This window comes from Ambystoma mexicanum, chromosome 2q (genome assembly GCF_040938575.1).
Source record: "Ambystoma mexicanum isolate Mex_15411 chromosome 2q, UKY_AmexF1_1, whole genome shotgun sequence".
NCBI classification, from domain to species: Eukaryota; Metazoa; Chordata; class Amphibia; order Caudata; family Ambystomatidae; genus Ambystoma; species Ambystoma mexicanum.
Window position 1 is genome coordinate 907,891,777 of NC_090924.1, and position 16,349 is coordinate 907,908,125.

General features: G+C 49.4%; 1 protein-coding gene across 2 annotated transcripts in view; it reads right to left on the bottom strand.

Moving 5' to 3' along the window:
• GSDME (gasdermin E) overlaps nt 1–16,349 on the bottom strand; it is a 941,072-nt gene that overhangs the window by 307,350 nt on the left and 617,373 nt on the right. For both annotated transcript variants that reach the window (XM_069648197.1, XM_069648198.1), the window contains exon 8: nt 13,729–13,924. In XM_069648197.1, the coding sequence (XP_069504298.1) occupies nt 13,729–13,924 (196 nt within the window). The remainder of the gene's footprint in view (nt 1–13,728; nt 13,925–16,349) is intronic.

The following is a 16,349-nucleotide window of genomic DNA, read 5'->3' on the forward strand; positions in this document are numbered from 1 at the left end:
ACTCGCCCTTAAACCGGGCCTTCCGGACGAGTCAAATGATCCCAGGCCCGGGAGAGTATGAGTATTTTCCGTCTTCGCATGTGTACCTTGCTATGTCCTTTACGGCCCCCGGCGTCACTACCTTTTCGAATCCGGTAATGATCGACTCAGGGGCTAGTGGGAATTATATGGACCTTAATTTGGCTAAACGTTATGGGCTAACTATAGTTCCCAAAGCAAGACCCGAGGAGATACATGCGGTAGATGGTTCACATTTAGTGTCTGGACATGTAACGGATCAAACAGGTCCACTACAAATGTCCACATTACAAGGACATTCGGAATCCATCACTTTCGACCTTATCACGGCCCCTCAATTTGGCATAATTCTGGGGCTTTCTTGGTTGCAAAGACACAATCCTGTAGTTGACTGGGTTGAACAAACCGTACGGTTTTCCTCCTCTTTTTGTATGCAGAGGTGCTTTACTTCTCGTACTGTAGCGGTATTATCCCCTTGTTTGGCGATGGTAGACTGCCTTCCTTCTATCAACGCCACGTCAACTAACCCCGTTTCGGTACTCCCGTTGGAATACCGTGAATTTTCTGACGTGTTTAATAAAGGGCTATCAGAAAAACTGCCCCCACACAGATGCTATGATTGCCCCATCGATTTGATACCTGGGGCAGTCATCCCCCATGGTCGGATTTACTCCCTTACACAGAAGGAAGAAGAGTATCTACGGAACTATATTGACAACGCCTTACGTCTTGGACACATACGTCCGTCCCGTTCACCAGCGGCCTCCCCAATATTTTTTGTGCCAAAGAAAGAAGGGGATTTGCGCCCCTGCGTGGACTACCGCGCCCTTAACAAAATCACGGTGAAAAACCAGTATCCGTTGCCACTTATTACTGAGCTCCTCGACAAAATGACCTCCTCCACTATCTTCACCAAGTTGGACTTGCGGGGAGCGTACAATTTGGTAAGGATGAGAAAGGGAGATGAGTGGAAAACAGCCTTTAAGTCGAAATATGGGCTGTATGAATATTGTGTGATGCCCTTTGGGCTTTGTAATGCCCCGGCGACATTTCAACATTTTGTAAATGACATCTTCAGGGATATGCTGGATTGCTATGTTGTCATCTATTTAGATGACATTCTGATATATTCAGACGCTCTGCCCCAACATGTACAGCACGTGCGTTCTGTTCTACTTCGTCTCAGGGAATACTCTCTCTTTGCAAAATTAGAGAAGTGTGTATTCCATGTATCATCTGTAGAATTTTTGGGGTTTCAGATCTCCCAAAAAGGAGTTCTCATGTGTACTTCCAAGGTTCGGGCAGTTTTGGATTGGCCCGTTCCGAGCTCAGTGAAAGCACTTCAATCCTTCTTGGGTTTTGCCAATTTTTATAGGCGTTTCATCGCCTCATTCTCTGAAATAGTGGCCCCGTTAACCCGATTGACTAGTCCTAATGTTCCTTTTTTGTGGGATGACGAAGCGCAATTAGCTTTCCAGAACCTGAAGGATGCTTTTACCACCGCTCCTGTGTTGCAACACCCCAATCCTGCTCTCCCATTCATCGTGGAAGCAGATGCCTCTGCTATTGCAGTAGGGGCTATCCTTTCGCAGGTTTGCCTCGCTACTCAACGCCTACATCCAGTGGCTTTCCACTCTCGAAAACTTACTCCAGCAGAACAAAACTATACTATTATGGAAAGGGAACTCCTTGCAATCAAAGTGGCGTTCAAGGAATGGAGGCATCATCTTTTGGGCGCAAGACACCCGATAACTGTGTATACAGACCATCGAAACCTTCAGGCCTTGTCACACGTGAAATGCACCAACGCCAGACAGATACGTTGGCATTTGTTTTTTACCATGTTTGATTTCACGGTGACGTATCGCCCTGGTCCTTTACATGGAAAGGCAGATGCCTTATCTCGCATTGGTACTGACACGGAAACTGTCAAACAATCCACACCAGTATTACCATCAGGGGCTGTTAAATGTGTTTGTTCAGTCTCTCCGTCAATAGTAGTCGGTTTACGGAGATCTGCCAGGGATCATGTTTCTGTCCTGAAGAAAATGGATGCTGAGCTAATTACCGGACTTCCCTACGTTAAAGGTTTATTATACCTACCTGACAACCAAACCAGACGAAAGGCTCTTGAATGGTCCCATGACCTTCCGTTAGCAGCCCATCCTGGCCAGGCAAAAACTTACGATCTTTTACACCGTTGGTGCTGGTGGCCTGGAATGAAGAAAGATACCGAACAATACATCCGTAGGTGTGCTGTATGTACACAGTGTAAAAGACAACCGGGTAAACCCGTGGGTCTTCTAATGTGTATGCCTTTACCACCGCACCCCTGGCACACGGTGACCCTGGATTTCGTGGTAGAACTCCCCTGTATCGGGGGTATGTCCACAATTCTTGTGGTAGTGGATGTCTTTACCAAGATGGCTCGGTTTATACCATGTTCAGGGGTACCCAACGCTCCCACGTTAGCAAATTTGTTCTTTGACCATGTGGTACGCTTTTTTGGTCTACCTACAATACTGATTTCCGACCGGGGGTCTCAGTTTACCTCGCGGTTTTGGTGCACTCTCACTTCCTCATTGGGTATTGATGCCCGCTTGTCTTCGGCCTATCACCCCCAAACGGATGGCCAGACCGAACGTACCAATGGCACTATGGAACAGTTTCTTCGATGTCTGTGCCTACAACATCAATCTAATTGGTTGTCAGTCTTAGGTGCCGCGGAATTCACCTATAACAACTCATTACACTCATCGGTAGGCTGTTCCCCGTTCTATGCATTATATGGGTTGCATCCAAGGACCCTTCCACCTGTTTTGCCTTCCCTACGGCAGGTTCCTGCAGTCAATGCAGTTGGGGATTCATTGATTGCCATCCGTAAGTCCGTATTGGCACATCTAAAAGCTGCACAACATCGCACCAAGATACAGGCGGACAAACGGCGTACTCCGGCTCCTCCTTATTCCTGTGGGGACCGCGTATGGCTCTCAACAAAGCACCTGGCCATCCGGGGTAAACGAAAGCTTTTACCATGTTTTGTGGGTCCTTACACGATACTGAGGTGTCTCAACCCTGTTGCTGTCCGTTTGGACATACCAGCACATTGGAGAGTGCACCCGGTCTTTCATGTCTCCTTGCTTCGGCCTTTTGTACCCGGCACCCGATTGCCTCCCGTCCCAGCTCCACTTACCGTTCATGGCGAGGACGAATACGAGGTACGTGCCATTTTAGACACCCGCCTATGCCGTGGAGTTCGGTCCTATTTGATCGATTGGGTAGGGTATGGCCCAGAGGACCGGTCCTGGGAACCAGCCTCTAATCTAAATGCACCCCGTTTGTTGCGTGCTTTCTGGTTGCATCGCTTGCGCGGGCACAGGAGAAATCGCTCTTTGTGGAGGGGTACTGTCACATCCCGTTATGGTTGGAAATTGCCATGGCGTTTACATGAGCGCTCTTCAACACGCAGAACCCACTGAAAACTACATTTCCCAAATTTCCTGCTATATTAGTCACAAGACACGCACGTACCACGTTGCCGTGTCTTCTGAAGTCCGTATATTGTACTGCCTGTTTGATTGCTCGGCGCTCCTAAACTGTGTTAGTTTCGAGCTTTGTTCCTGACTCCTGTTTCCCCTGTGCTAATTCCGAGCCTTCGCCCCTGCCCTTCCCGTCCTGTTCTTCGACTGATCTCCCGAAATCCTTGAACTTGGTTTGCATCTCGACCTCCTCTTCTATAAGTCCTTTGGCTGTGACGCTTTTGGTATTCAAGTACGTTATTTAAGGGAACCAGCGTGAAGTAACGCTAACTTCTTTTTCCCTGTTTACTATTACCATCATTTATTTCTGGATGTTATCTGGGACGCTTTGCTGAATTTACTTTGGAACACTGTGGATATTTTCTTGGACGCTTTGCTGCAATTTACTTTGGAACACTGTGGATATTTTCTTGGACGCTTTGCTGCATTTACTTTGGAACACTGTGGATATTTTCTGGGACGCTTTGCTGCAACTTTGGAACACTGTGGATATTTTCTGGGACGCTTCGCTGCACTGAAATCCTATAGCACTAGTACCCCTCCATCACCCCTGATAATTGAGTTCCTCTCTGTGTCCACTACTAGTAGGCTACTGGTATATATTTGCTACGGACCAGGTAAGAGTGGGTACTTGGGGGGTGTCATTTGCTGTTAATACGGTAATACCTGGCTGTATACTGAACGTCTGCTCTGTCTTTTCCCTCCTTTAGCTCTGCCGAGTCTGCTCCTGCCTTTTCACTCAAGCCCTCAGCCTGACAGGTGGGATAGATTCATTGTAGGCTGAGCTCTTGGGGGGGAAGTCTTTGGCATATCACGTTAAAGACGTTCGTGTTTGAAGACAGAAAGTTACTTTTCCATAACCGGAAGAGTTATATCTGCGACAACTGGGATACCAATACCTAGGCTGTGACACTTTCTCAGTAGTAACCAATCACTGGTCTCTGGGTCATACTGCCCCCAGCCAATGATGCCCTCTCCCTAAGCCCCACCGCTGGCAGCCATTCTCAGATTAAGTAGCACGTGAAGTGGCAGTATGACCAAGTGAAGAGCCGCAGAGGGGTAGACGGGAGGGTTCGCATGTGAATCCATGCCAGACCCATGCTGAAGAACAACAGTTTCAGTTAAATAACTTGTTCCTTCTCCAGCATGGGCTCTGGCATGGATTCACATGCTCATGAATACAAGAATACATAGCAGTATAACATGCACAACCACGGGAGGTGGCACAAGGCTCAATATCAAGCAATACAACAACTCAACATTAAGCAACTCTTACCTCCTCACCAGGCTCACCTTAGGCGAACAGGTTGCGCAGCACTACCTGGCCCACCCTGGACTCCTCTCTGGAATCCCGGTCGACGCAGTAGAATCTCGTGAAGGTGTGCGTCGACCTCCACGTAGCAGCCCTGCAGATGTCGAGCAGGGGCACACCAGACAGGAACGCCGTAGTAGCAGCGATCGCTCTGGTCGAATGGGCTCTCGGACGGCTGGGCAGCGGTCAGTTTGCCAACCGGTGACAGTGCATGATGCAGCCGGAGAGCCATCTGGAAATGGAAGTTTTCGAGAGCCTTCCCTTGATTCACAGGTCCAAAGTTCACAAACAGCTGTGATGTCTTCCGGAAACTCTTTGTGCGGTCCACGTAGAACTTCAGCGCTCTAGCTACATCTAGCGAGTGCAGAGTCCTCTCAGCAGGCGACGAAGGCGAAGGGAAGAAAACTGGCAACACCAAAGGCTCGTTGAGGTGGAAGTCCGACGGCACCTTGGGCATGAAGGAGGGATGCGTCCTCAGCACCACCCTCGTGTCGTGAAAAGTCAAGTATGGAGGCTTGCAAGACAGGGCCTGGATCTCTCCCACTCGTCGTGCAGAGGTGATGGCCACGAGGAATGCTGTCTTCCACGACAGAAACTTCAACGGCACTGAATGCATAGGTTCGAATGGGGCCCCCATGAACCTAGTTAGTACCACGTTGAGCTCCCATGCCGGGGCAAAGGGCCTTCACCAGCGGGAATGATCTTTCATGACCTTTCATAAATTCCTTCACCAGACGATGAGACCACAAGGACGCCCGTCCTGTAGTTCTGGTGTAACGTGAGACGGCAGCCAGATGTACCCTGATAGAAGCGTGAGATAGGCCAGCCTTGGCCAAAGACAGTAGGTACGGCAATACTTGAGGGGCCGTAATCCGCAGAGGGTTAATGTTCTGTGCCTGGCACCAGATAGAGAACCTCTTCCATTTGTGTCCGTAGCACTTGAGAGTTGAGGGAGCCCTGGCCTTTGCAAGAACCTCTCTGCAGTCGGCCGGGATGTCCTATCCTCCAAACTCTAGTGCTGCAGGAGCCAGGCCTGCAAGTTCAGCGACTCTGGTTCGTGATGAAGAATGGCGCCTCCTTCTCTGGAGAGAAGATCCGCGTCCGTCAGTAGCTTGACTGGTGTGGACGCTGACAAGTCCAGAAGGTCCGGGAACCAGATCTGCCTCGGCCACGCCGGTGCGACGAGGATCATCCTGCACCGGGACCTCTTGAGCTGGTTGACGAGCCGGAGTAGCAACGGCGGGAATGCATAAAGGAACAGGCTGTCCTAGGGGAACGAGAAAGCATCGCCCATGCTCCTCGGTTGGGGAAACCTGCTGGCGAACCTCCGGCACTTGGAGTTCGCCGCTGTCGCGAAGAGATCGATCTGGGGTTCGCCCCATCGTCGGAAGAGTTGGTCCACTTGATCCTGGCGCAGTTCCCACTCATGGCACGAGCGCAGCTCCCTGCTGAGTGAGTCGGCAATGGTGTTTTTTATCCCTGCCAGATGAAAGGGTACCAGAAACATCCTTTGTGCGATGGCCCAATGCCACAGATCCTGGGCTTCCTTGGACAGGGCAGGGGATCTGGTTCCGCCCTGCTTCCGAATGTAAAACATTGTGGTGGTGTTGTCGGTGAAGATCCTCACCACCTTGCCCTTGAGGGACGGAAGGAAGGACCTGAGGGCCCAAAACACTGTGCGGAGCTCCAAGATGTTGATGTGGAGAGTCTTCTCCTCCGAGCACCAAAGGCCTCTCGCGTGGAGGCCCTCGGTTTGCGCTCCCTTGTCCTTGCCCGTATGAGCCAGTCGTCCAGGTAGGGGTAGACGTGGATCCCCTGCAGGCGCAGCCACCCCGCCACCGGTGCTAGGCACTTGGTGAACACCCTGGGCGCCGATTTTAATCCGAACGGGAGGGCCTTGAACTGGTAGTGCCGCCCTTTGACCACGAACCTGAGGAACTTTCAGTGCCTCTTTAGAATAGGGATGTGGAAGTAAGCATCCTCCAAGTCCAACGACGACAGGAAATCGCCCTCCTCCAGCTGTCCCAGCACGTGCTGGAGGGTGACCATCCGGAACTTCTGTGCCTTGATGTATTTGTTTAGTCATCGCAGGTCCAGGATGGGACGCCATCCTCCTGTCTTCTTCCTCACGAGGAAGTATCTTGAGTAAACTCCGGAGCCCCGAAGCCTCTTCAGGACGAGCTCGATGGCATCTTTCCTGAGCATCGCCTGTACTTCCAACAGCAGTTGAGGGACGTGATTTTCCTTCCTGGCCACGGGAGGAATGCGGGGGCACCTCTTCTGGAACTCGAGGGCGTGCCCCAGGGCCAGGGCGTCCAGCACCCAACGGTCGGTGGAGATGGACTCCCACACGCCGACGAACTTCGTCAGCCGGCCTCCAACCGGGGTGCTTTGGCGGGGGCCCGACCCGACGGACGGTTCAATCTTGCTTGGAGGCCGCTTTGCCTCCTTGACCATCTTGGCGATGACGGCGGGATCCACCTGACTTGCCGTGTCCCCTGTAGGCCTCCTGCGATGAAGACCTTGCCGCTTGACGGTAAGTAGAGGAGCTGCTGCCGGCTCCCTTGGAGGCACCCTGTCTTCCTCCGGAACTCCGAAAGGACAGCCGTCGTTGTTGGAGCACACCCTGTGCACGGGCCGTCTCCGTGTCCGTCTTGATCGCCTGAAGGGATTCATCAACCGCCTTGCCAAAAAGGTTGTTCCCATCGAAGGGCATGTCCAAAACCTTGGTCTGAACGTCCTGGCGGAAATCCGTCGCCCTGAGCCATCCTCGTCGTCTCAGGCAAACGCTGTTGCCCACCTAACGGAAACCGGTGTCAGCGATGTCCGTCACCACCGTAATGGCGTGGCCTGAGGCAATCTCACCTTCCTGCAAGATTTCCAGGGCCTCAGCCCTCTTGGCATCCGGAAGAAAGTCCAACCGAGGGGCGATCTTGAACCACAACTCCCTGTCGTAGCGGGCTAGGATGGCCAGGGCGTTGGCCGCCTTGATGGTCGTCGCTGCAGATGAGATGACCCGTCGTCCCATCGAACCAGTTTCCTACCCTCACCGTCCGGAGGAGAGGTTGAAGTCGAGGCCGATGCCCCCCCCACTTTCTTCTTGGCCGCCGCCGAAACAACCGAGTCTGGGGTTGGTTGCGCCCTAAGGCACAAGGGGGCAGCGTCGGGGACCCGGTACTTCTTCTCGTACCGGTCCCTCTTCGCAGGAGCCGTGGCAGGGTTCTTGAGGAGGGTGAGCCCCTCATCCCAGATGTCATCAAGAAGAGGTACGGTGAGGACCATCTTCCTTTTAGCCTCGCGCCGCTGGTAAAGGACCCCCTCCTTCTTCTTTTCCTCGGGGCAGAGCTGGACGAGCTCGGATGCCCTGGAGATCATTGCATGGAAGGATCCAATCTCGTCGGGTGGGGACGCCCGGGCAAGGGGTGACGGGGGGCACGTCCCGTCCTCGCCTCCGTCGTTATCCGTACCCATCATAGCCATGTCCATGCCTGTATCATCCCCGTGGGTAGTGGACCGGGGGGAAGGCAGAAAAGGCTGCAGAGGCGGGGGAGGAGGCCTAGCATGCGTCCTCCTCCTCTTAGGCGGTGGGCTCCCCAAAGGTCCTGGGTCCGGATCCTCCATCGGGTCTGGCTCAGGCTCCTCCGTCGGGGGAAAGGGCAACCTAGTTCTTATCTCCGAGCATAAGGACTGGATGGCTGACAAAATGGCCGCCGAGGTGTCCTGCGGCACCGGAAACGACGGGCGTGAGGGCTCTTGAGGAGCCTAGACTGCTTCACAGTCGCCCTTGTCGGGATCCCTCCCGATGGGCTGGGTCTCCTCCACGACTTGGATGAGCTCCTCTTCAGAGGTCGTGTCCGTATCCACGACGGACACCACCCCCTCCCCCCTTTTCCAACGAGGACTTTGTGGGGGTCTTCTCGATGGGTCTGAAAGACGACTCCCTCCGCGGTGGCAGGGAGACTCTGGTACCTGAGGGCGCCTCCACTGGTGTAGCCTCCACAGGCTGAGCCAGGGCCGCGGCAACATCCTCAATCGAGGTCCTAGCAGGGTGAATCACGGCCAACGTCACCTTCTGTACGCCTGGGGCCTTCACCTTCGGGGGAGGGCCCGCGCCTCGCTCCCCATCTGCTGGAGTCTTCGAGATCGACCAGGGCCTCTCCAGAAGCTTCGCCGGGTTCTCGGACTTCCTCTTACCCGAGCCAGAGCGTTGGCTCGTGGTCGATGGCGCCGGGGAGGGTGCGCCCTGCCTTGCAGCCAAGGAGCCCGACCGTTCGGCGCTCCCGGTGCCCACGGACTCGCAGTGCTTAGCCTTTTGTTGGGCTCCGTCGCCGGAGCACCCTCACAGGACTTAGAAGACCGCTCGGACTTCTTCTTCTTCTTCTCGCCTGGCGGGCTCTTACCTTCCAGCCAGTTGGCGAGACGTAGGTGGCGATCCTTCATGGTCCGCTCCAACATGTTTCCACAAAACGCGCAGTCCTTTTCCTTGTGCGTCTTGTCCTCATGGAGACAGTAGAGGCATAACGAATGCTCATCCTCCTTGAAAATGTTCTGAAGCTGGCATCCAGGGCAGGTCCTGAAAAGCTTCCCGGGTGTCGAGCTCCCTTTCTCCTAGGCCATGTCCAGGGTAGGCCTCGGAACTTCTGGAATCCTCCAAAAGCATAACTCGACGTAATCTTCACCCTTGAGGGGCGTGGAAAACTCCGAAACGGATCCCCGTTGATCGGAAGTAGAAACGGTGGAGCTTGAGGCTCTTTTAACCGTAAAAATTAGAAAATCTCCTGAAAAAAGCGCGAAAACGCAGCAAAAGCTCAGCACAAGGACTCCCAACACTTGAACGTGCGGTAAAAATCTGAGGATGGCTGCCAGAGGTGGGGCTTAGGGAGAGGGCAGTCATTGGCTGGGGGCAGTATGACCCAGAGACCAGTGATTGGTTAATACTGAGAAAGGCAGATCAGAAACGAAACTGATACTGATTTTTTCTATACCGAGGATTCCCGGCCTGACGACGGGGAATATTCATGAGCATGTGAATCCATGCCAGACCCCATGCTGGAGAAAATAAATAATACAGGCATGATTATTACCACTAATGAATTAGGACTCCAATGTATCTCCCAATATACCATCCACCAACCCAGCTGCTTGCCTGGCTTCCACCCTTAGTTTGTTAAGCAAACTACACTCACATAGTAGGTGTCTGACTGTTTCAAGTACCTGTGACCCTGATAGTCGACAGTCCTTGCTAGCTCTAGAGGAACGATACCAGGCACCCTCAATAGCCCCAGTTTTAGCCGTGTTAAATTTTAGGTGCAAATATTCCCATATCAAGTAGTTACTGACGAACAGCTTGACGTAGGTGGATGTTTCACCTCTACTGGAGATATATAACACAAATTCCTTAGCAGTGTTTCTAGTATGCAAATTAACCATGGCTTGAGCCAGATCAGACCCTGTTAATATACTCTTCATGGTCTTTTTGAATAGTGGAAGAGACATGTTTAATGTGGGCTTTGGTGCCCCTGTTAACCACTTCTTAGCCAGATTGTGGATTTTTCCCACAGGGCTAGTTTTCTTCAGCGTTGCACATGAGGAATAGGCATCGCCCGTCAGAGCCAGCAGAGAGTCTGCCGGTGCATTATTGAGTTTCCAGTGCATTATTTGAATGTCCATTTTCTATATAATGGCGGCTTCACCTGCATTCACTACTTGTAGCTAGCCTATACGATTACTTGATCTATCTTGTGTTTCAGCTTCTGTACATTCAGTAAACTTCTGTTTTCTGCAGCACTTTGTTAGCATGTATTCTTCTTCTTTTACACCTTAAGGTTCACTCGATTCTTTACTTTGTCATTTGTCCTCTACGATCCATACATTGTCTTCATTCATTGTTTCAGGATGTCGTGCATACTCTCTTATGACGTCTTTATTTTGTTTTCTTAGCCCTTTCTCATATTCCTTCAAGGAATTCCTCCTATAGGCTGTCATCAACTAGAGTATGCATTTGATATGGTCGTCTCAATGGATACTGTCTTCCGTATGCTCGCTGCGGCATTGGTACAGTAGCTGATGTTAGAAAGGGGACGATCGTATGGCTCCAATAAAGGGGATGCAGGGGGGTAGGGTCTCCTCCGGATACATACGTCTGCTCATCTATACAATCCTCACTAATGTGAAGCTGACAATAATCCTCAAAGCCCCAAGGTACTGCACCATACAGCCTATTAGTAGAGGACCTAGCTTTATACACCTTTTGAATTGCTACATTCGACGGCTTGCGTTGATAGCTTAACAATTTGACAAGAGCTCTGTTCAATTGCCTTATATGAGCTGCTTGTTTTACAATATGTGCCCTGCCCTGGAGATTTTCAGAAAAGATGGCACCTATAAAAGAGAATGTTGTTTAAGATATTTGTGTTTTTTGCGCTGCTTAGGGTGAAACAACGATTAAATACATGGTTTCCACTCACCCACAACCATTAATGTAGTTTTACTGCTATTGATCGGGAGCACTTTCTCCTCAATATTTGCACATTATTGTCTATTAGTCCTTTTAAAGCAGGAAGTGTCTAGCCAGCAAAACCGTGTCATCTTTATAACTTAGGTTTACCACCAGCCTTCGGGATGTCACAACTACCTGATAAGAGAGTACAAAGGTTAAACAGCATAGGTGCTAATATGCACCCCTGCCATATACCTCTGGTAACCTTACAATCCTTTATGCATCCCCCATGCAAACCAAATCTCATGCCTAGGCACATGTATCATTATATAGCAATTTGATTATCTACATAATATTGCATGGTACCGCCAGAGCCTCCAGGGAATTCCAAAGCTCCCCCCCCGATATTAACCATATTGAATGCATAATACTTAGGTAACAAAAATAAAAGATAAGTACCTGTTCCGTTGTACCACAACCTTTCCTGAATCCACCTTTTGAGGAAGGCGATACATTATTAGCAGAAACCCGCTGATTCAGTATTATTAATAATATTTGGGCGCAAGTAAGGGAAAGGAACGAAAATGAGGTGAGGCCCAGGGGGGATGGAGAACAGCTAATAGAAAGATAAATTGTGAGAAAGGGGAGCGAGATTGGGCATAGAAAGAACATGGAAGAAAGATAAGGGGAGCACGGTCATGAAGGCATTTAAAAACAATGCAAAGGAAATTGAAAGGGAGAGATGCTTCAAAGGCCAGCTATTGCAGAGAGTGGAAAGCAGAAGAAATAGAATCACAAGGGGAGTAGGGAGTAGAGATGGAAGGAACCTCATCTTGTGAGAATGATCTGGTCAATTTGTGTGGGGTAATCCACAGAACAGTATTTCCTATGGGTTGAGCAGCTCAATGATAAAGGGAGCACTGCTCCCTCTCATTGGTGTCAAACAGACCCGTGGCAGAGGGAAGAGGGGAAAAAGTTCCATGCCTCATTATGTGGCCAGCAAGTGGGGTAACCAAGTACAGCGCGTACCTCCCCATGCTAGAGGAGGATTGGCCAGAGGATGCTATGGGGAGGCTTCCATGCTCAACACAATAAGGCCCCTGTTCACAGGGCATGAGACAGTGACTGGAATGGCAGTGATGACACTGGTATTTTAAGAAACATCAAAAAGGAAGACTGTCTCAAGGAAGATCAGCAACTTACCCACTACCAGAAGCACACCACAGACCCTGCAACTCTTTTTAGAGTACAGCAAAAACATTCATAAACTCTGAGATGGTGGACTGTCCGTTTAAAGACTTGGTCCACCTCCCAAATCCCTTAGTGAGCCCAGGTGAACACACTGACATAGTCATTCCCAGATCCTCACCAAACTGGTGCAGACCCTTGCAAGGGAGTACAGCAAACCGGGGGAGGCTATAGGACTACATAAACCCACACCCCTAGTCAAGACGTGTCAGAATTTGGAGAAGGAGCTGCTGGCAAGAGTTAGGAGATGGTTGAAGATAAGGAGTCTGGGGGGTAGGAGGAGGCTAGGGAAAAGAATAAACGTGTGGATGAGGACAGTAAACAACAGGAGGATGAAGAGAGGAGAAGGTTGGAAAACATCAAGAGGAGGTGAAATAAAGGATTGAGGTAGAGGGTACTATACATCAGTAGGCAGTAAGAAAGGAAGATAAGGAGGAGTTTGGGAAGCATCGGAATGAGTTGGATAGAAATGAGGAGATGAATAGAGGAGGTAAAAGGGTGCAACAAGTAGGAAGTTGGTGAACAGGTAATGACAAGAAGGGACAGGACCAGAATACAGAGGTATCCAGGAGAGGAGAATCCAGAGTTTGAGAAATGAGAGAACCCTTTTATGGTACTGTGAAGGATGAGGCTTGTCCAGGCTCCTGTACCTCCTGATTCATCAATTTGAAGCCGATGCCCTGGTACCTGTGACAATAACTGGCAACAACTGATAACTGAACCAGAAGAGGCATGGATAGAGAAGAAGATTCTGGGAAATGCATATACCCAAGACTGTCAGATATAAGAAGAGTGCAGCACCAAGAAGACTGAGACTGAGAGAGAAAGAGAGAAAAGAAGGCTGTGGGAAACCCTGAAGCCTAATCTAAGTCAGTTGAGGAGGTGTGAAGCAAGATATTCCATCCTACCTCGAGTTTCCTGATGCTTTGTAGAGTACATGGACCCACATTATTGAGTTGGCAATCCAAAGCTTTTCCCCATTTTATGATTGTGTCCCATCTTGTGTATATTCCTTAAAGATTATTTATCATTAGGCTGTTTTAATGAATAATAAAAACATTATTTCAATCTAAAATATGATAATGCACCTGGAATCTACACTATAATGATCATAATTTACGCAGGACAAAAAATGAAAAGCATGCACAGGTAAATCAACTGTGTATTTTTACCATCCAAGGCACTGATGAGGAAGTGAGCGGCAGCAAAAAGTTCCTCAGAATGTATGTCAATCTGTTGCAGCAGCATCTCATTCTCCACACGGCATCCAAAAAAGTGCAGAAATTCTGTCACTTTATGCCGCTGCACGGATTCTAACTCCCTCAAGTCCATATCTATTACAGACACCCCTGCACAGATATCATCCATCTGCAAATAGAAATGTATAGATGTCAGATGTCAAACAATCTAGCCAAAATTATTATTTAAAAAATGACCTAGTAAACATTACAAATTCTGTGCATTCTTTTACCACCGACATTTACACCTAGTATTCCAACAAGTAAACCATGTTTTAAAATATTGGATTATTTTGTTAAACATTTCTATAATGGCACCATTGAATGGATATAGAATATAGTGCTTTATGTTAAGAGCAAATAAACCCACACATAATTTGCAATGCACACAACTTTATAAACATACCACTTATTGTTTTTAGCAGATAACGTTTTCGAAATAATCACATAGAACTGCCTAGGTCTACAACATTGTGATTCCAGATGGCACCTTCAGTTATCACTGAAGACAATCACCTGTTGTCCAAGACCCCCACATTGCCGAAATAAGTTTCGCGATACCCTGCCATTACAGATGTAAGTTGTTGTCAGGTAGTGATCTTGTGCTATGAGTGAAAATACAATCTCACAGCAGATATTTCCAATCGCAATTATAATCTTGCCCTCTACTCCTCCAAACCAGAACACATCCACCTGTAAGGGCTCAGAAGTGGAAGCCATCATGATTCCCCCATGACCTAGTGCATTAATGCCACGCACTATCATCTCATACCCCCAGCACAGGTCAAGGTCATCTATTCTTTTTTAAATTTATTTATATAGCGCACAACAGCCTGCAGGCATCGCAGTGCTGTTAAAGAAGTAAGTAGGTTTTCTTAGTTACACAGCATGACAATGGGCCTCATTACACGGACGGCGGTAAGGGTTAACGGTCACCGTTAATGGCAACGGTGACCGTTAACCCTTACCGCCGTACTACGAGGTTCCTTTGCGGGTTGGAGGATTTAACGCCTGCTTCTTGCAGGCGTTAATATCCAACCCGCTAAGGGACCTCGGAGCTAATTACGGCACCGCAAAATTGCTGTGCCGTAATTAGCGCCTTCCCCATTTCCATAGAGCCCTATGGGGCAGAAATGGGAATGGGGAAGGGCAATGGCGGAAAGGGGATTTACCGCCCCTCCAACCTTGGAATGGGGCGGTAAATCCCCTTTCCGCCAAGGCGGTGCCGGTATTTTACCGGCATGGACCAAGGTGCTAATAGCACCTTGGTCCACCGCCTACCGTGTAATGAGGCCCAATGTATGTATCCATCCGACTCAGACCCCCATTTCATTAGCTGAAATAACGCAAACTCTTTCCCCATAAGAATCACCTTCAAAGTGACCCCATATCTACGCAAAAGTCATCCCGCTCAGCATTACCTATTACCCCAGCTATCTCTGTGCTTAGTTGAATTCAGTTATTCATACATCTCTAGGCAGGTACCCCAGATAGCCTTGAATCGGCTCGTCTGGTCTTGTCTGCATTGTCACCCTATCAAACTTGGCCAGCTTGGAAATCAATGCCACCCAAACTTTGATTATCAGCCTCAAGGCTAAATTGAAATGCAGGATGGCCAACATTCTCCCCATGAGGATCGCTCTTTTAAGCAAGCCTGTCACATTAAACAGAATTAAGGATTTTCCAGTCCTTGGGGAATGCTCGTAGATCATTAGCATGCACTCTGGGATTTCTTCCTAGAGACCAGATATCCCCTTACAATCCACAAGCATATGAATTAGCATGCCTTTCACCTTGCACTGTCTGCATAAGCCATCATTAGCAAGGCCTAGGCTTTTTCTCCGCCAGACTGTAGTAAAGTGAGTTTGCATTTCCACAGTGGCTTTTGGAATGTCTGCCAAAGGTCTTGTCCATTTCCCCATTGACAGGGTCATCTACTAGCACCATGTTGCAGTCTCTTCTACATTTGCCAAGCTTGGATAGACCCCATATCTGAAGCAATGTGTTGATGCAAGTTTCCCATTCACGCCCATTGTCTTTCAGGACTGACCACAGTGCTGCAAAGATTCCACCATCTGTTCCATTAAGCTCTTGCTTGAATATCTCAAGCAGTCATCTATCTTCCATACAGGACCTGTCAGCAAAGTTTGGCAAAATAATTGTTTTTTTTAAATCGAGGGCGAATTGGCTAAACAGTCCACACAACTCATCACTATTTTGTCCCAAATGTATCTGCAATACTCATTGTACACAGCCTTTGTTTACTATTTCATCACTAGGTGGCTACTTACCATTCAACCGTTTGGGAGGTTGATATTCTGGTCCGGCCACAGGCGTGTGACGTAGGCATCCTTTAAAGCACATAGACGTTTAGAGACCCATCACTCTCCATGCCGACGGTGGCCACGAGGTTGAACACCAACCCACTTCATCCCTGATAGACTGGGTATTGGGTTTCAAACCCTGCTGTGAGACTCATCAACTACTCGAAAGGCCCCATCAACTAGGTCACCCCTCAGTGAACTGGGTTCTAGGATTCGATTCACACCACAACT